The sequence below is a fragment of the Cannabis sativa genome, chromosome 1 (genome assembly GCF_029168945.1).
Source record: "Cannabis sativa cultivar Pink pepper isolate KNU-18-1 chromosome 1, ASM2916894v1, whole genome shotgun sequence".
NCBI classification, from domain to species: Eukaryota; Viridiplantae; Streptophyta; class Magnoliopsida; order Rosales; family Cannabaceae; genus Cannabis; species Cannabis sativa.
The window spans coordinates 40,811,147-40,832,098 of NC_083601.1; the positions used below are offsets into that span (position 1 = coordinate 40,811,147).

Genomic DNA, 20,952 nt, shown 5'->3' on the forward strand with positions numbered 1-20,952 from the left:
ATGAGTTGCTTGGAAAAAGAACAATCAAAGAAAAGATGACTATGACAGTCATCGCCAAGCTCATAAACTGGACAACCAATAGAATTAATAGCGATACCTCTTGTCAACAGGTGATCTCTTGTTAATAAGATATTAAGAGAGGCTTGCCAAAAAAAAAAAAATCTATGCTTTGGTACGGATAATCCACACTAAATTATTTTATGATTATCAACTTTAGCATAAGGAGTAAGGAAATAATATAAAGTTTACTGACCTAAAATTTTGTCCCTTTTTCAGCATCCAATATTGTCTCTCGAGTGAAAAGATTCCTAAGATTAAGAAGTTTTCGTCAATACCAACTCATATCACCTTTCATATCAACCACTCAAAAATCATAGTTTTTCAAGTAGATGACATTGATCCATTTAACCCACAAGACATCTTGTTTCGTAGTAATAGCCCAAATGTATCGAGCAATCGAAGCCTTATTTCAATTGGTTTCTTCCCGAAAACCCAATCTCCATAGTTCTTCGGCTTGTAGACAAGGTCCTGTAAAGCTAGATGCATCTTACTAGTATTACCTCTCGCACCCCACAAAAAGTCTTTGCAGAGTTTGTCAACATTATTGACTACTTTATGCGGCAACATAAAGATACTCATCTAATAACAACAAACGCCCAACAACACTGATTGCATCAATTGTACTCTTCTTACAAAAAAGAGATGCTTAGTTGCCAAGTTGTGAAGCTTCAATTGAATCTTCTTAAGAAAGTGATTACAATCTACTATTTTCATTTAGTTAGTCTCATTGTCACACCAAGATACTTCAGAGAGAAATGATCCTCTTCATAAGGGGCTAGATCCCTAATAACCAGTTTACATGCTTCATCAACCCCGCCAAAATAGATATCAAACTTGTTCGGGTTAGCATAAGGGGCAAAAATCTTAGGATTTAGTTTTGGGAACTTTTCAATAATATACATTATTTATAAATTATTTACAATAATAACGTTACCTAAAATAATTGAAACAATTAACGGTGACACCTCAGCATAAATAACCAAAACCATAAATTAAACATGCCTATGTCTAAACCATTTTTATCAACTAAATAAGAAAAGAAATTAAACCTGACAACTCACATTCTCCCATATCAATCCTTATTGGTATCATTAGTAATTATGTTATTTTTTCTTTACATATTTCAAAACTATTTAAAAAACTAATAAATTACAAGTAAAAAAATTCACATAACATTTTAATTAAATTTATAGACATTTAAGTTATCAATTAATTATTTTAAAGTTACAGTATGATACCATAATGTTACTTAAAATATATTTTTAACAACTATAATTTTGTTCTTTTCAAAAAATAAAATAAAATAAAATAAATAACTATAATTTTGTTATAAACATTAAACACATCATTACTCAGTTTCGCTTAAAAATATATATTATTGTAATCTACTCTTCAATATGAACATTTCAAAATGTGAAAAATATATGTTTTTTTGCTATTTATTGTACCCAAAATACCCTTACATAAGAGAATCAATCATAGATTAATTAATTTGTTATTTTATAGACACACATTGTGTTTGAAATAAAAAATAAATTATTGTTACAATATATGAAAAATAGACTAATAAATTTATTGGCGTATGTTTGATTATAGTTTACTATGTATTGAAAAAAATAAAATGTAGTTCTAACAAATAGAATCTACTAAGTTTATTGACATATATAATGGTAGATTATATGAAATGAACTGAATTATTATTCCAATAATATACGAAAAGAAAAATAAAATTTATTTCAATATGCTAAAATAAACTAATAGATTTATTAGCATATACGATAATAGACTATACGAAAAGGTTACTGTGTAAACAAAAAATGAAAATATATTTTAATATGTCAAAATAAACTAAAAAGTTTATTTAGCATATATGAGTATAGGCATATATGTCAAATAAACTTATGAGCAAGGAATTTCATCATATTTAAATCTTTGACAAGTGCATATATTCTTATCCAAGTTTACTATATAAGACATGTTACAGTCATAGTCATGTACTTTGTATACAATTAAATTTGATGTCTCAACTTGAAAAAAAAAATAGACTAATTAGTTTGTTATTTTATAGGCACACATTGTGCTTTAAACAAAAAATGAATTGTTGTTCCAATATACACGAAAAATAGACTAATGGGTTTCTTGGCGAATATCATTATGTTTGGTTATAGTTTATTCTGTATTGGAAAAAAAAAATATATATTGTTCCCCCAACAAACGATAACTAGTAGGTTTATTAACATATATAATTGTAGGCTATATGAAATGAAATAAAAATTGTTGTTCCAATATACAAAAGAAAAATAAAATTTGTTTTAATATGCAAAAATAAACTAATAGATTTATTAGCATAACTATAATAGTATGTTTTCTGTATGAATTACTTTTTATGATCTATGTTTCTTTTATATATCAGTTTTGTAAACCAATATCATGAATATATTCAATATTTAGTTTGAAAATAAAAAGAAAATTATAAACACCATTAATAATTAAGCATATCAGCTTTTAAAAATGTTGATTGTGAACATATAACTTGATATAAAGGCAACAAAAAATAATAAAATTTTAAGGTATGCTATTATCAACTAATCAATTACTTTAACGTATGCTTAGTATCTTGAAGTGATAGGGGCAAAATTGGTACAATGTTTACAAATTATTAAAGTTATATTAACAAAATTATATTATTTTAAAAAGTTTATTAATTATTATTTTTGTTTCGTAAACTAATCAGTTTGTATGTATTTTAAAATACATCTAGTTACAATATTTTATTAATATCATATATATCAGATATATGAAAGGTAACTAATTAGTAATTTATTTATGAAATGTCACTTTTTTTTTTCATTTAATGTGTATAAAATTATTTTATATGTATATTTGAATTATGTGTAAACTAATTATTTTGTATAATGGTGTAACTCTTAATCTCAAATACCGGTATAGCCAAAATTATTTTTTTAAAAACTACAGAAGAAAAAGAAAAAAAAATAATAGATTTACACAAAAAGAACTCAAGACCAACAAAAAGCCTTTAAGCTGAGATCAATTAAGAGAGAGAAGGAATATACTCACATGTGTTATAACTTGAAACTCAATACTTTAATTTACTACGTAATATATAGTTATATATTTTTGAAATTGCGTTATATTTTTTTGACTAACGACATTTCTATAAATTAGATCATAATTTAGTGTGTAGATGTAATTTTCCCTTTAGTTTTTCTTCTAAAAGGGGATGTCCATAAACAATTTTGAGCCCATAGTTCTAGCCCTATATTAGGGGCTTTAAAGCCGGATAATCATCAAGCCCAATGGGCTTACAAAAGTATGGTTAGGCCCATTAGGCCAATTATTGGCACCTTTTGAGCTCACAAATTTGTATTTTACTCAATACCTTTGTTTTTTTTTTTTTGTAAAACCATTTCTTTATTTCTTTTTTTTTTTTTTTTTAGAATCTAGCAATTACTTTGTTAATGTTTTCAAGTGTATTCATCTATGAAAAGTGTTATTTAAAAAAAAACTATGAAAAGTAGATTATCCAATCCAAAAATAAATAAAAAGACCTTAATTAAAAAAACCACTCACACAAATACCATAAAACTTGTATGAAAAATCGTTAAAATGAATTATTTTATAAGGCTTTTTATTTATATACTAAATTAATATTTATATTGTTACAGGGTTTCTCTGTGGTATCTATATAATTAAAAAAAAAAATTGTTTTGCTAACACGTGTACACATTGTTTTAACTCATTTGAAAAGTTCCAAAATTTATTCATTTGTTTTAAAAGGAAATGTTTCATAATTTATAAGCATTAAGCAGCTTTTAGTGTTATAATAAGTTTGTATAGTTGTTTAAAATACTAAATAATAAAGAGACTCAAAAATTGTTTCTCAATAGAATCTTCAAGGATCTTCTGTTTTATAAAATAAATAAATAAAATGTTGATAAGAGAATCTTTAAAGGATGTTCTTAAGGATCTACGATCGGTTTTTCCTTTCCTTATTAATAAATAGAAAAACATGACCAAAACACTTTGAGTTGAACGTCATAATTATTTTTTAATGTTGAACTCTTTCCCTTATTAAACATGCCAAGGTAGCTTCAAGAACGTCATTCAAAAGGATAATCATTAGTACTAAAAGAATATAAATAAAAAGTGGCGGTCATGGTAGTATTTATCAAGGCTTATCATGCATTAAATTAGAGATACAGATGTAATAGCATAATAGCATGGACCATGAGTCACATTTTCACAAGCATGCCTTTTGATGTCATCCCCCTCGATCATAACCACATCTTTTTTCTTCTCCTTTCCAAATATATGAACAATCATGTGATTTTAAAATTAGTATCCATACAATATGTTTATTCAAATATGTCAACTCAAAAAAAAAGCATCATTAATAAGTATTTAAGATGGGTTCATATAATTTAATTTGGTTTAATTCATATATTTTTAGAAAGTAAACTCTTAGCAAGTGGATATATATACAAATAGGCGGTGGTTCCAGCAGAATTTTAGTGTAGACTCGATACTTCCAAAGCTTGACTACTTAAACTGAGAGAGAGTTTTGTTGTAGAGTTGTAGTGTCATCATCCATTAATGGACAGAATATCTAGCTCTAATTCTCTATCAACACCAAGGTTTCGGTGCTTTGATCCAACCAACTCTTACCCAGATCACACCACTAATCACAAACATTATATTCGAACCTTTTCAAATTCAAGCTTCAACAACAACTCTCACTCCAATTCCACTCCAGAAATGGGACTTTTAATCAACTCTGATCCTAAAATCGAAACCGGTGAAGCCGGCTACGTTCTTGAAGATATTCCCCACCTATCCGATTACCTAAATCATCTCCCTGTTTGTAACTCTTTCTCTTCTATTGTTCCTCGTAATAAAGCAACCTCTGTCGTGTTTCCTTAATTATCTTTCTTACTATGTTTTTCTTTTTTGCAGACTCATCCAAATCCATTACAAGATAATCCTTCGTACTCAGCCGTTAAGTGAGTTGTTCTGTTTTGTTTTAATGAAATTTAAAGTATTAATTTTGGAACCGAACTGAACTGACCGTTAAATTTGATGTTTTGAACAGGCAATACTTTGTTGATGTGGATGATACAGTGGCCCACAAGGTGAATAATATTCTCATCCGTTTGTTTTTCACTTTTTTGTTTGACTCAAAAGTCGTTTTTTAAAGAACTTTAATAGAGTTTGTTATAATTTTATTGAGTTTTCCTTTGTATATAAAGGTTGTTGTCCAGAAGAACGGTCCAAGGGGGACACACTTTCGGCGAGCTGGGCCTCGTCAAAAGGTTTTAGTTTTTCTCATCTTCTGTAGTAAGTTGATCTAGGAAGAAAACGAAGTGATGCATGATCAACTTGTTTTGTTGGTTAGGTGTATTTTCAATCAGATGAAGTGCACGCTTGTATAGTCACATGTGGGGGTCTATGCCCTGGTCTAAACACAGTGATCAGGGAGATAGTATGTGGTTTACACCACATGTATGGAGTTAACACAGTTCTTGGGATTGAGGTAAAGGATTACAATATAAGACATTATCCGTAGTTCTACTACAAATAGTGAAAATGATACATATATTGTTTTCATAATGTAGGGAGGATACAAAGGCTTCTATTCAAGAAACACAATCCCTTTAACCCCAAAAATTGTCAATGACATTCATAAACGTGGTGGCACCATTCTTGGAACATCACGTGGAGGTCATGACAAATCAAAAATAGTTGACAGCATTCAAGATCGAGGCATCAATCAGGCTTGTTTTTCTTTTTGTTCTTTCTTTTCTACTTAAAGAGCCTTGTACAAATACAACTCTATAAACTCATTAAGAAACTCAACCTGATGGACCTCAGGTTTACATAATTGGAGGAGATGGAACTCAAAAGGGGGTTTCAGTGATTTTTGAGGTAAGTTTCAGTTTGAAGATCACCTAAACAAATCTTTACACTATTCAGTGAAATTGACCAAGAAATGATATTCTGTAGGAAATCAGGAGGCGTGGCCTTAAAGTTGCAGTGGCTGGAATTCCAAAAACTATAGACAATGACATTCCGGTACTTTTTCATAACATGGTCAATCTTGTTTTTCAATTCACAAATGTGTCACACTCAATATTCTCATTACCCTGATTCAGGTTATAGATAAGTCCTTCGGTTTTGACACTGCCGTTGAGGAAGCTCAACGAGCTATCAACGCAGCTCATGTTGAAGCTGAAAGCTTCGAGAATTGCATTGGCCTTGTCAAGTTGATGGGACGCCATAGCGGTCAGTTAAATTTTATGTTCGCCACGCCACACCACAGTACTAATCTCTACATGAATGCTGTCATCTGATGAATTTTTAAGTGAATCAGGATTCATAGCAATGCATGCTACTCTTGCAAGCAGAGATGTTGATTGTTGCCTGATACCAGAGTCCCCGTTCTACCTCGAAGGACCTGGAGGACTATTCGAATACATCAAAAGAAGACTTAAAGAGAATGGACACATGGTAATAGTGGTGGCTGAAGGAGCAGGACAAGAAAATCTTTCTGAGAATACTCGTAGCATTAACCAGCAAGATGCTTCTGGAAATAAACTACTTAAAGATGTTGGTCTGTGGTTAACACAGAAAATCAAGGTACAATAACATAGACAAAAGCAAGCAACAAAGCTCAGTTGTTGATAAACTCTTAAAATGCATGTTTCCCCTAGCTTTCTATCTTAATTTAATTTATTGTTTTGTAATGCAGGATCACTTCTCAACACAACAAAATATTAATATAAACCTCAAATATATAGGTAAGTTAAAAGAAAGGGGGTATTTTCATTCTTTCTTATATGAAGCTTAACAAAGTGATGTGATGCTGCAGATCCCACTTACATGATCCGAGCAGTTCCAAGCAACGCATCTGATAACGTTTCTTGTACACTCCTTGCTCAGAGTGCCGTACATGGTGCAATGGCAGGGTATACTGGTTTCACAGTTGGCCCTGTTAATGGAAGACATGCTTACATACCTTTCCATGTAAGTTTAACTATGCAAATATACATACATATAGTTAGTGTAGTGAAAATGATATAATTGTTTTTTTTTTCTATACAGAGGATTAATGAGAAACAGAATAAGGTTGTAATAACTGACAGAATGTGGGCAAGGCTGCTATGTTCAACCAATCAGCCAAGTTTCCTAAATGCTGCAGACAGTTTTGAAGATGATCATAAAGAAAATGAAACAGAAATCCATGCTGAAAATCGGGAAAGCGAACCAAACGGCTATAATGGTCAAAGCTTAATAAGCTGAGAGAGACTGCCTCTAGTCTAGACAGATCACAAAAAGTGTTGAATTTCATTTTCGTTTGAACAACATGCTAAATAATGTGTCATAAGGTTTTCAAATGAATATACTGTAGTCTGTATCATTAGAATCCTCTTTTAAGATTATCATTTTCTATGGTTTTCTATTTTAGCACTGGAATATTTTAAGGTCCAAGTAAAGTATACTGCATTCAGTCATCAATAAAAAATTATTAGCGAAAAATAAATTAATATATACTACACTAAGAAAAACTATTATCACCTTTTGATGTCATCCCCTCCATGATAACCATATCTTTCTTCTTCTTCTTCAAATATATATGAGTTCAATCAAGTGAATTTAATATTGTATATCCCATATAATATGTTTAATTTCTTTATGTCATAGTTAAATTTTGAGAAAATTACTAAAAGTTATCTTAGAGTATCTAACATTCCTCATTTTATCAAGTGAATATTAGTTTTCCATCTTATTTATTAAATTAAATATATTAAATGAATATTAAAATGTACAAATAACAATATGTTATTTCTTGTGGTGACTAATACTATTGTTATTTCTTGTGGTGACTAATACGTTAAGGTGTTTTTTAATATTTTTCATAAATTTAATTTGAATCAGGTAGAATTCGTTATATGTAATTTCACCTGTAATATATTACGTCACTAAACTATTATATTGAGAATATCTCCAATGCTCTATATTTAGATGTACTTTTCCAATTAAAATTTATGCTAAAAACCTCAAATATAACTAAGGAAACTGAATATAATTAATAGCTAAATGAAACTGAGCTTTTCCTCATTGCTATAATAATTTTTGACCTTTTCTTTTATTTCTTGTAATCATACACATTAACATATAATAAACTAAATTAAATATATATTTAAAAAAAATAATATTTAAATTATGTAAAAAAAAAAACAGAAAAATCTGTGTAATATAAAATGTATAAAGTACATTGAAAAAAAATTAAATGTTAGTGAAATATTACAAAATGTAAAGTAGTTGATAGAAACTCTTCCAGTATAATTTATATATAATAATAGTTAAAACCTAATATTTATCATAACAGGATTTAGTTCCTGACTTCATGTAGAAGAAACAAGAATACTAATTTAATTTTTGAATTTAAGTAGACTACCAAATGTATTTAAAGTTATAGCTTCCTAAAATAAAATAAATTATATCTTTAAAGTTTAAACATTCAAATTATTAAAATTAATTGAACACTCGAAGTATTTTTTTTTTCGGAAAAAAAATAAAAACAGATTTTTATATATTTACAATATAATTATTCAGCACTTTTAAAATTATATAAATGGTAAAAAATATGATTTTTTATAATTATCTTTTAGATATTTATTAATTTAAACAAGATCTTATTTTATATATATATATATATATATATATTTTAAATAAGTTCTTATTAATTAGTATAGAATTAGGATTGATGAAAGGCTTCAATTAAGAGTGGCAGCAGAATTACAATTCAGCATGTAAAAGATATTTATCATAAAAAAATGATAAAAGATAGGATTAATTTAAATAATTTCCTTATTAGTATAGAATTAGGATTTGATGAAAAGGCTATAAATAGATGCATAGTTGCAGCAGAAATTTAGATGCACCCTATACTTTCAAAGCTCGAAAACTTAATTAAGCTGAGAAAGAACTAGCTAATGAACAGAATATCTAGCTCTGATTCCCTTTCAACACCAAGGTTTCGGTGTTTTGATCCCACCAACTCTAACTCTTACCCAGATCACACCACTAATCACAAACACTACATCCCAACAACCACTTCAAATTCCAATTCCACTACTGAAATGATAACTCCTAAAATCGTCACAAGTGACAACGGTTACATTCTTGAAGATGTTCCTCACCTATCTGATTACCTCACTGACCTTACTGTTAGTGCAAGTACTCTTTCTCTTCTTCTTTATCATCTATAATGTAACTATTACTTACTATATATTTTTTTTTCTTTTGCAGACTCATCCAAATCCATTACAATATAATCAAACTTACTCAGCGGTGAGGTGAGTTTTTATTTTAATGTTTTTAATGATGTGTTCAATTAAATTTTTGACTTTAGAATTAACCCAAATGAACTAAACCATTAAATGATTGACATTTGAACAGGCAATGTTTTGTTGGTGAGGATGATTCGGTAGCCCAACAGGTAAGTGAATATTCTCATCATTTACTTAATTGATTCCAAAATGTTATTTATTTACGTTTTACTTTATATTTATTTAATATGGAATTAGTAATAGTTATGAATTTACTTGTTTTTCTTCTACATAGATTGTTGTCCAGAAGGACGGTCCCAGAGGGCCCCACTTTCGACGAGCAGGACCTCGTCAAACGGTAATAGCTTAATTTATTAATTTATCTTTTTTAACTTTTTAAAATTATAATTTTTTGTGAAGTGCTTGTGTACACTAATAAATTTTTGCATTTTCGGTATAAAAAATAATTATAATCTCAATTTTTTATATGATTTTATATAATAATGTATATTATTATAGTTATTTAAAATATTTTATAAAATTTTAAAAAATTTACAATAATTTATAATATAAAAAATAAAATTTAAACAACTTATTATTTGACTCGTAAAAAAAAAAAATCAAATGACACATATAATAAAATATTTAAACTATATTTAAGAATTGAAAATTCAAAAGTCAAAATAACTATGATATATTCTTTCATATAAAGAAAAATTATGCTATATCAAAGGACCATAAAACTTTGTCCCTATTTTTTTTATAGTTTTTCTTTTTCAATAGTTAATATGATTTTATCATATTCTTCAACTTTTTTCTTAACTTAATTTTGAAAAGTAAATCTTCTTTTTTTCTTCATAAAAACATAAATTAAAGTTTCCAAAATAATCTCCACTTAGTTTTTCTCTTCATGTGTTTTGAATATCATTCAAAAGTAAGTCACCTTAATCTAACAAGAAAACAACGTCGTAATTAACTTGTTTCCTTCCGTAGGTATCTTTTGAACCAGAAGAAGTGAACGCTTGCATAGTCACATGTGGGGGTCTATGCCCTGGTCTAAACACAGTGATCAGGGAGATAGTCTGTTGCTTACACCACATGTATGGTGTAAACACAGTTCATGGGATTGAGGTAAACGATACTGAATATATATTGTTTTTAGGACTCTATATAGTCATGAAGCAATTTCTTTGAAATTGTCTAGTCTTAATGAGGTGGAATTTTATTTATTATTATAATGTAGGGTGGATATAAAGGCTTCTATGCTAGAAACACAATCCCATTAACCCTAAAAATTGTCAATGACATTCATAAACGTGGTGGCACCATTCTTGGAACATCTCGTGGAGGTCATCACACATCAAAAATTGTAGACAGTATTCAAAATCGAGGCATCAATCAGGCATGTTACTTTTTTTCCCGACTTATTACTTGGTTCTAAAGAGAAACTCTACAAATGAAACTCTATTAACTCATTGAAAATTTCAATTTGATTGACCTCAGGTCTACATAATTGGAGGAGATGGAACTCAAAAGGGTGCTTCAGTAATTTTTGAGGTCAGTTCAAGTTTGAAGATCACATCAGTCTCTAAACTATTGAATAATAATATTTTTAGTTTAATGGTACTAATGAAGAAATCATATCCTACAGGAAATTAGGAGGCGTGGCCTGAAAGTTGCAGTGGCTGGAATCCCAAAGACTATAGACAATGACATACCGGTACTTTTTCATAACATGATCAAACTTGTTTATGAACTGGTGAATGTATCATATTGATGAATATTGTCATTGTTCTACTTCAGGTTATAGATAAGTCCTTCGGTTTTGATACTGCCGTCGAGGAAGCTCAACGAGCTATCAACGCAGCTCATGTTGAGGCTGAAAGCTTTGAGAATGGCATTGGTGTTGTCAAGTTGATGGGACGCCATAGTGGTGAGTTTAAATTTTAAGTTCACTACATTACTAATCTCTACATGAATGTTGTGGTCTGATAAATTTTCGTTAAAACAGGATTCATAGCAATGTATGCTTCTATTGCAAGCCGAGATGTTGACTGTTGCCTGATACCAGAGTCCCCGTTTTACCTTGAAGGACCTGGAGGACTATTCGAATACATCAAAAGAAGACTTCAAGAGAATGGACACATGGTAATAGTGGTAGCTGAAGGTGCAGGACAAGAAAATCTTTCTGAGAATACTCGTAACATTAACCAGCAAGATGCTTCTGGCAATAAGCTACTTCAAGATGTTGGACTCTGGTTAACACAGAAAATCAAGGTACAAATACTAGAATTTCCTACTTATTTCCTAATAGCTTTTAAAAGGGTTTTCGCTCTTATACTTTTCCAGTTCCACTAAACACAATAACGCTCGATTGTTGAGAAACTACTAGAAATCCATGTTTCCGCAACTTGCTATATTAATTAATGTTGTTTTGTATTGTAGGATTACTTCTCAACGCAAGAAAAGATTAACATAAACCTCAAATATATAGGTAAGCTTTTTTTTTTTTTTTTTTTTTTTTAAAAAAAAAGAGTATTTTCATACTTACATGTAGCTTAACAAAATGATGTGATGCAGATCCCACTTACATGATCCGGGCGATTCCAAGCAACGCATCCGACAACATATCCTGCACACTCCTTGCTCAGAGCGCCGTACATGGTGCAATGGCAGGATATACTGGTTTCACAATTGGCCCTGTTAATGGAAGACATGCTTACATACCTTTCCATGTAAGTTTAACCATGAAAAAGTACATACATTATAATTCTCCATCAACCTTGATCGACGTGTCCTACCATAATCACTAGTAGAAATTGATATAATTGTTTTTCTTTCTAATTTTTTATTTTATATGCAGCGCATTAATGAGAGACAAAATAAAGTTGTAGTAACCGACCGAATGTGGGCAAGGCTACTACTAGGTTCAACCAATCAGCCAAGTTTCCTAAATGCTCCAGACACTTTTGAAGATGATCATACAGAAATCCACTCTGAAAATGAGGAAAGCGAAGAAAACGGTTACCATGGTCAATTCTTAATCTGTGACTGACTGCCTTAGACGAGATCACCAAAAGTGTTACTTCTCATTTTTGTTTGAACAGCATGCTAAAGCTAATGTTGTGCTTGTGTCTGTTACTTTTTATTTTTGTCGGTTTTTTAGATAAAAATATTATTACGTACTGTTTTGTTACAATTTCCTTTTAAGATTATCAATAAATTGTTTTTTTTTTCATATATAAAAAATACTTACACACGACTCTAAAAATATACTTTGTTTCAACCATCCATAAAAACATGAATATGCTTTTGTTCTTTTTTATTTGAAAATTTTCTCCCTTTCTTTTGTATTGTTGGTACTATTTTCACTCGCTTTGGCAAAAATTTAATTTTATAATATTATTAGCTTTTTATTTCAAGTTTTTTTTTTTGGAAGTTGACAGCTTTTGTGTTTTGCGTATTCAAAATGGTAATTTTAATTTTCTATTTTATTTTTATAAATTATATAAAATAAATTATATATTTAAAAAATTAAATAAAAATGAAAATAAAAATCGGGGTGATTTTGGTCGTATTAAAAAAAAAAGTTTGACCATAATTAATCTCAGGGTACAATTATGTTCTATTTATAAAAATAGAGAGTTCAAATTATCATTTAACAAAATAGAAGATTCAATTAGTAATTTTTGTAAAATATAAAGTCTAAAATAGTATTTACTGTTAAAAAATAATATTTAAATTATGTTAAAAAAACAAAAAAGCCTGTATAATATAAAATGTTTAAAGTACACTAAAAAAAATTAGTGATATATTATAAAAAGTAAAGTAAATTAGTTGTTAGAAACTCTTCCAGTAGTATAATTTATAAATAATAATAGTTAAAACCTAATATTTATCATAAGAGGATTTAGTTCCTGACTTCATGTAGAAGAAACAAGAATACTAATTTTTATTTTTTGAGTTTAAGTAGACTACCAAATGTATTAAAAATTGTAGCTTCCTAAAATAAAATAAATTTTATCATTAAACATTCAAATTATTAAAATTAATTGAACACTCGAAGTAATTTTTTTTAAAGACACTCGAAGTAAATTGAAATGATATATATATTTTTTAATTTCTTACCTTTAATAAAATTAATATATTTTAAAATATCTTTTTTGATTTAATAATATTTTTATAATAGTTTTATTTTTACAAATAATAAAATTTCGGAAAAAAATAAAAACAGATTTTTATATATTTACAACATAATTGAATGGATGTAGTTTAGTTCGGTTAAACAGAAATAAGTTAATTCAGCACTTTTAAAATTATATAAATGGTAAAACATATGATTTTTTATAATTATCTTTTAGATATTTATTAATTTAAATAAGATCTTATTTATATATATATATTAAATAAGTTCTTATTAATTAGTATAGAATTAGGATTGATAACGGATAGGATTAGTTTAAATAATTTCCTTATTAGTATAGAATTAGGATTTGATGAAAGGCTATAAATAGATGCATAGTTGCAGCAGAAATTTAGATGCACCCTATACTTTCAAAGCTTGAAAACTTAATTAAGCTTAGAAAGAATAAATATCTAGCTCTGATTCCCTTTCAACACCAAAGTTTCGGTGTTTTGATCCCACCAACTCTAACTCTTACCAAGATCACACCACTAATCACCGACACTACATCCCAACAACCACTTCAAATTCCAATTCCACTACTGAAATGATAACTCCTAAAATCGTCACAAGTGACAACGGTTACATTCTTGAAGATGTTCCTCACCTATTTGATTACCTCACTGACCTTACTGTTAGTGCAAGTACTCTTTCTCTTCTTCTTTATCATCTATAATGTAACTATTACTTACTATATATTTTTTTTTCTTTTGGAGACTCATCCAAATCCATTACAATATAATCAAACTTACTCAGCGGTGAGGTGAGTTTTTATTTTAATGTTTTTAATGATGTGTTCAATTAAATTTTTGACTTTAGAATTAACCCAAATGAACTAAACCATTAAATGATTGACATTTGAACAGGCAATGTTTTGTTGGTGAGGATGATTCGGTAGCCCAACAGGTAAGTGAATATTCTCATCGTTTACTTTATTGATTCCAAAATGTTATTTATTTACGTTTTACTTTATATTTATTTAATATCGAATTAGTAATAGTTATGAATTTACTTGTTTTTCTTCTACATAGATTGTTGTCCAGAAGGACGGTCCAAGAGGGCCCCACTTTCGACGAGCAGGACCTCGTCAAAAGGTAATAGCTTAATTTGTTATTATTTTTTTTTTGAACTTTTTAAAATTATAATTTTTTTAGGGTGCTTGTATACACTAATAAATTTTTGCATTTTCACTATGAAAAATAATTATAATCTCAATTTTTCTTATATGATAATATATATTATAATTATTTAAAATATTTTTAAAAATTTACAATATAGAATATAAAATTCAAACAATTTATTTCACTCGTAAAAATATTAAAAAGTACACGCATGTAACAAAATATTTAAATATTATTTTTAACACGTTAAATATTTAAGAATTGAAAATTTAAAAATCAATATAACAGATGTATATTTTAAGTAAAATTATTGTATATCAAAGGACTATAAAACTTTGTCCTTTAACTTAATTTTAAAAAGCTAATCTTCTTTTTTTCTTCAAAATAAATTAAAGTTTCCATAATAATTTCCACTTGGTTTTTTCTTCATGTGTTTTGAATATCATTCAAAAGTAAGTCACTTTAATTTAACAAGAAAACGATGTCGTAATTAACTTGTTTCCTTTCATAGGTACTTTTTGAACCCGAAGAAGTGAATGCATGCATAGTCACATGTGGGGGTCTATGCCCTGGTCTAAATACAGTGATCAGGGAGATAGTCTGTTGCTTACACCACATGTATGGTGTAAACACAGTTCATGGGATTGAGGTAAACGATACTAAATATATATTGTTTTCAGAACAGGAATCTAGATAGTCATGAAGTAATTTCTTTAAAATTGTCTAGTCTTAATGAGGTGGAATTTTATTTATTGTTATAATGTAGGGTGGATATAAAGGGTTCTATGCTAGAAACACAATCCCATTAACCCCAAAAATTGTCAATAACATTCATAAACGTGGTGGCACCATTCTTGGAACATCTCGTGGAGGTCATCACACATCCAAAATTGTAGACAGTATTCAAAATCGAGGCATCAATCAGGCATGTTTCTTTTTTTTTTTTTTTTTCTAGACTTACTTGGTTTAAAAGAGAAATTCTCTAAAAATGAAACTCTATTAACTCATTGAAAATTTCAATTTAATTGGCCTCAGGTTTACATAATTGGAGGAGATGGAACTCAAAAGGGTGCTTCAGTAATTTTTGAGGTCAGTTCATGTTTGAAGATCATATCAGTCTCGAAACTATTGAATAAATATATTTTTAGTTCAGTGGTACTAACCAAGAAATCATATCCTACAGGAAATTAGGAGGCGTGGCCTGAAAGTTGCAGTGGCTGGAATCCCGAAGACTATAGACAATGACATACCGGTACTTTTTCATAACATGATCAAACTTGTTTATGAACTGGTGAATGTATCATATTGATGAATATTGTCATTATTCTACTTCAGGTTATAGATAAGTCCTTCGGTTTTGATACTGCCGTCGAGGACGCTCAACGAGCTATCAACGCTGCTCATGTTGAGGCTGAAAGCTTCGAGAATGGCATTGGTGTTGTCAAGTTGATGGGACGCCATAGCGGTGAGTTTAAATTTTAAGCTCACTACATTACTAATCTCTACATGAATGTTGTAGTCTGATAAATTTTCATTGAAATAGGATTCATAGCAATGTATGCTTCTATCGCAAGCCGAGATGTTGATTGCTGCCTAATACCAGAGTCCCCGTTTTACCTCGAAGGACCTGGAGGACTATTCGAATACATCAAAAGAAGACTTCAAGAGAATGGACACATGGTAATAGTGGTGGCTGAAGGTGCAGGACAAGAAAATCTCTCTGAGAATACTCGTAACATTAACCAGCAAGATGCTTCTGGCAATAAGCTACTTCAAGATGTTGGACTCTGGTTAACACAGAAAATCAAGGTACAAATGCTAGAATTTCTTACTTATTTCCTAATAGCTTTTATAAGGGTTTTCGCTCTTATACTTTTCCAGTTCCACTAAACAAAATAACACTCAATCGTTGAGAAATTACTAGAAATCCATGTTTCTGCAACTTGCTATATCAATTAATGTTCTTTTGTATTGTAGGATTACTTCTCAACGCAAGAAAAGATTAACATAAACCTCAAATATATAGGTAAGGTTTTTTTTTTTTTTTTTTTTTTTTTTTTTTATTTGAAAAAAAAAAAAGAAAGGGTATTTTCATACTTACATGTAGCTTAACAAAATGATGTGATGCAGATCCCACTTACATGATCCGGGCGATTCCAAGCAACGCATCCGACAACATATGCTGCACACTCCTTGCTCAGAGCGCCGTACATGGTGCAATGGCAGGATATACTGGTTTCACAATTGGCCCTGTTAATGGAAGACATGCTTACATACCTTTCCATGTAAGTTTAACCATGAAAAAGTACATACATTATAATTCTCCATCAACCTTGATCGGCGTGTCCTACCATTCATAATCACTAGTAGAAATTGATATAATTGTTTTTCTTCCTAATTTTTTATTTTATATGCAGCGCATTAATGAGAGACAAAACAAGGTTGTAGTAACCGACCGAATGTGGGCAAGGCTACTACTAGGTTCAACCAATCAGCCAAGTTTCCTAAATGCTCCAGACAGTTTTAAAGATGATCATACAGAAATCTACTCTGAAAATGGGGAAAGCGAAGAAAACGATTACCATGGTCAATTCTTATTCTGTGATTGACTGCCTCAGACGAGATCACAAAAAGTGTTACTCCTCATTTTTGTTTGAACAGTATGCTAAAGCTAATGTTTTGCTTGTGTCTGTTATTTTTCATTTTTGTCAGTTTTTTAGATGAACACATTATTACGTACTGTTTTGTTACAATTCTCTTTTAAGATTATCAATAAATTGTTTTTTTTTTCATATAAAGAAAATGCTTACACATGACTCTAAAAATATACTTTGATTCAACCATCCATAAAAACATGAATATGCTTTTGTTGCATAATCTGATATAATATGCCTAAAACCCTACCTACGCCGATAATAAATGAATAACTAAGCAACAACATAGGTATTAATTAGCCAAGTAAATTTACACGTAATATATACAGAGTCAAACAATATCCAATGCAAAAGAGAAAAGTGGCGTTTGGCTCACTTCAACGGGTTAAAAATAGAGAAAATTACGCTCACGTAAACTATATTTTATTTATAGGGTGACTATTCAATGGTTATATTTTTATTGTAACCATATGGTTACATTTTTCTTTAACCTGTAATAGCAGGTTACTAATAGGTAGACTTTCCTTTTTTAGATTTAATTAATTATAATTAACTATTTTCTTAAAATAATTAATTAAATAGACATTCCTTTTTTAGAATTATTTAATTATAATTAACTATTTTCTTAAAATTAATTAAATATTTAACAAGACCTCTTTTAGTAATTAATATTTATATTTAAATCCTTACTTGAATTATTTTAATAATTAAGCCATTTAATTATAATATTTACAAAAAAAAATTATTTTTTTTACAAAAATTAAACTTCTTTTGACACAAATTAAAATTCTTTTCTTATAATAAATTTTCAAATAATTAATTATTTTTTAATTATATTTAATTATTTTGTTACAATTATATGAACTAAGTATGAGGCCTCAAGCTAATCAATCAATAACAAGTGCACCCATTTTTTTTAAAAAAAAATCCTTCAACTTATTTCATTTTTTACTTTTTAAATATCTAAATAAAAAAATTAAATAATTATGCGTAATAATTTAAAATTAAGATTACAAGTATAATAAAATTTAAATTATGAAATTATATGTGTATAATTTTAAATTATAAAAAACTTTGCTATAAAATTTTAAATAATTTAAGTATAAAAAAATAAATTACTAAAAGATCCTTATATAGTAATAAATTGAAAAAAATTAATTAATAATGATAATTAATTTAATTTTAAAATATAATTAATCTTAATTAAAGTTTTCTAAGGAAATAAATGATTAGGTTATTTTCAAGTTACAAGTTATTTTTTATTTATTTTTATTTAATTTCTAAATTAATCACAACCATTAAATAGTAATCAAATGGCTTAAAAAAATGTAACCATGATGGTTACAATAAAAATGTAACCTTTGAAACCTCTTCCTTTATTTATAAGGATACCCATATTAATTTAAATAGATTAAAGTAACGAATGTTATTTACATATACATATATATTCGGTATTCTCTCCCACTGGTGCCTTATTCACCATTTTTTTTTATAAAATTCATTATTCTTTCTTTCTTTCATAAACTTTTATCTAAACTTTACACACATATAATTTATTATTATTATTATTTAAAAATAACTCTCATTTTTTTTATTCAACCATCAATCTGACTTCATTTATTTATTTTATATTTTTTCTCTTGCATCTAAATATCTCTTTCATTTTATCATTTTTTTTTTAAAAAAACTTTATAATAAATTTCCAACTTCATGTATCTCTCTTTTTTTATTTTTGCAAGTTTAAAAAAAAATTATTTTTATTACACAAATAATTGTTTGGTTTTAAAAGTTACATCATTGTAATTTTTTTTACGATGATCATTATAATATGTGAGAAGTATATATCTTTCTCCTTTACCAAAGAAAATTTCCAAGATCAAATGTAGTATTTTAGTTTCTTTTATATTTTTTTAACAAATAAATAATTAATCTTTAAACTTAAACAAAATTTATGTATCAACAACTTAATAGGTTACTAAAAAGTTTTTTATTTTTTTTATTTTATCTGTTACAAGATTAAATTATAAATAAACATATGTTATAAAACTATTTTCATAGATGTATAAAATAACTTGTAAATAAACCAAATAGTATCTTAAATATCATATAAGTTACACTAAGTCAAACATTAAATTTAATTAGACAAAATTAAGTATACTAACCAATTCCATAAGTTTCTAAAAAATTATTTTTTTAATCATTAAAAGTAACTAAATTGTATTTTTTACATACTTATTTTTATAGAACAATTTTGATAAATTTTAAAATGAATTATAAAGAAATCATATAGTATCTTAAATTTATATTTTAAAAAATATAAAATAAAAATAAGTTATATTATAATTTATTAATTCTAAATATGTGTTTAACGCCCAAATGTGACTTCCACTAGCGGTGGTTGTAGTATAGATCGGGCGGTCGATTCCACAGGAAGGTGATTATGGACAAAAGCGTTAGTAGAAAAATAGAAACAAAAGGTTAATAATAAGTGATAATATTAACTAATGATTTTGTGATTTTTAATATGATAATAAATATTAAAAGAAAGCAAATAGATGTGTAATCAATAGTAAAAGAGAGAAAGGCTTCAAGAATCATCCATATGCTTGTTTAGCTATTTTGTACCTTTGATTCACTAAGTTGACACAAATGATGTAACATTAAAGTTCATTATATTTTGAGTATACAAGTTCTTAAAAATAAAAGAAATAATTTAATCTTATGTAGAACCTAGAAATGACATTATACATCAAGCAATAATGCAATAAAAGATTAAATATAAAACTAAACATCAATATTATTTTTACTAAATAGTAACACATAGAAAGAGCATGACTAATCCTATATATTTTTAGTAAAAATAATGACAAAGAGATAGAGATGGAGATGGAGGTGATAGTGAAGGAAATGAACACTAATATTACTTTTATTAATTTTTAGACACATAGGGAGAGCATGACTAAACCTATATATCATTTAACTAAAAGTAAATAAAAATGAACATAAAAGATAGAAATGAGCAATACTATCATTACTATAATCACTAAATAAAAATATATAGAAAGAGCATGACTAAGTCTATATATATATTTGGTATAATAGCATAGATAGTATAGATGGAAGAAGAACATAAAAATAAAAGTGGAATATGAACTTGCATTACTCAAATAAACATTACAACAAAAAGTGAATCAAAGATACAAAATAACCTCACTTTGCATATGGAATCATCCCTAACCTTCCAAGGAAGATTAGGCCATTATGCTAATCATTCTCATAAAATTTCTAAAGAGAAAAGATGAGAAGAAAAGTTGAGAGAATTTTGCTATAGTTTTCCTACACTAAAAATTACACTACCAATTACTAAAATGAGCTCCTATTTATAGAGCCATAAAAGGACTAAAAATAAATAAATAAAAATTTGGGATTATAAAATAAATATTAAGATTAAATTTGACATTTCAAATCAAAAATAAAATTAATATTATTTTTGTTATCATTGTGATTTTGACTTCTACTCTTTGGATGAAGGTTGAGTGTGGAAGAGGAAAATAGGGTTGATGATGACCTAGACTTATCATCAT

At 28.0% G+C, this 20,952-nt stretch overlaps 4 protein-coding genes across 8 annotated transcripts in view; 3 read left to right on the forward strand and 1 right to left on the reverse strand.

Moving 5' to 3' along the window:
- LOC115707556 (probable inositol oxygenase) overlaps nucleotides 1-15,668 on the reverse strand; it is a 36,097-nt gene extending 20,429 nt beyond the window's left edge. The window contains exon 1 of one of the 5 annotated variants that reach the window (XM_061115576.1): nucleotides 15,597-15,668. The gene's annotated coding sequence lies outside the window, so the exon portion shown is untranslated. Of the gene's footprint in view, nucleotides 1-2,042; nucleotides 2,100-3,438; nucleotides 3,522-15,596 lie in introns of those variants that run through there. The other 4 variants (XM_061115566.1, XM_061115570.1, XM_061115580.1 and 1 more) reach the window with 4 other exon arrangements.
- LOC115707565 (ATP-dependent 6-phosphofructokinase 6) lies at nucleotides 4,415-7,566 on the forward strand. Its single transcript, XM_030635578.2, has 13 exons — nucleotides 4,415-4,938; nucleotides 5,035-5,081; nucleotides 5,171-5,210; nucleotides 5,328-5,390; nucleotides 5,474-5,611; nucleotides 5,694-5,852; nucleotides 5,950-6,003; nucleotides 6,082-6,150; nucleotides 6,231-6,360; nucleotides 6,449-6,714; nucleotides 6,827-6,875; nucleotides 6,947-7,101; nucleotides 7,180-7,566. Exons 1-13 carry the CDS (start codon nucleotides 4,675-4,677, stop codon nucleotides 7,375-7,377), a joined length of 1,632 nt encoding a protein of 543 aa, XP_030491438.2. The 5' UTR covers nucleotides 4,415-4,674; the 3' UTR covers nucleotides 7,378-7,566.
- Nucleotides 9,075-12,465, forward strand: LOC115704579 (ATP-dependent 6-phosphofructokinase 6-like). The gene is made up of 13 exons (XM_030631782.2): nucleotides 9,075-9,308; nucleotides 9,391-9,437; nucleotides 9,541-9,580; nucleotides 9,706-9,768; nucleotides 10,404-10,541; nucleotides 10,654-10,812; nucleotides 10,914-10,967; nucleotides 11,062-11,130; nucleotides 11,214-11,343; nucleotides 11,422-11,687; nucleotides 11,856-11,904; nucleotides 11,991-12,145; nucleotides 12,274-12,465. The coding sequence occupies exons 1-13, from the start codon at nucleotides 9,075-9,077 to the stop codon at nucleotides 12,463-12,465; spliced, it is 1,596 nt and encodes a 531-aa protein (XP_030487642.2).
- Nucleotides 14,141-17,323, forward strand: LOC115704580 (ATP-dependent 6-phosphofructokinase 6-like). Its single transcript, XM_061109813.1, has 13 exons — nucleotides 14,141-14,237; nucleotides 14,350-14,356; nucleotides 14,460-14,499; nucleotides 14,625-14,687; nucleotides 15,226-15,363; nucleotides 15,481-15,639; nucleotides 15,750-15,803; nucleotides 15,898-15,966; nucleotides 16,050-16,179; nucleotides 16,258-16,523; nucleotides 16,692-16,740; nucleotides 16,845-16,999; nucleotides 17,132-17,323. The coding sequence occupies exons 1-13, from the start codon at nucleotides 14,141-14,143 to the stop codon at nucleotides 17,321-17,323; spliced, it is 1,419 nt and encodes a 472-aa protein (XP_060965796.1).
- Nucleotides 17,324-20,952: the final 3,629 nt, after the last annotated feature.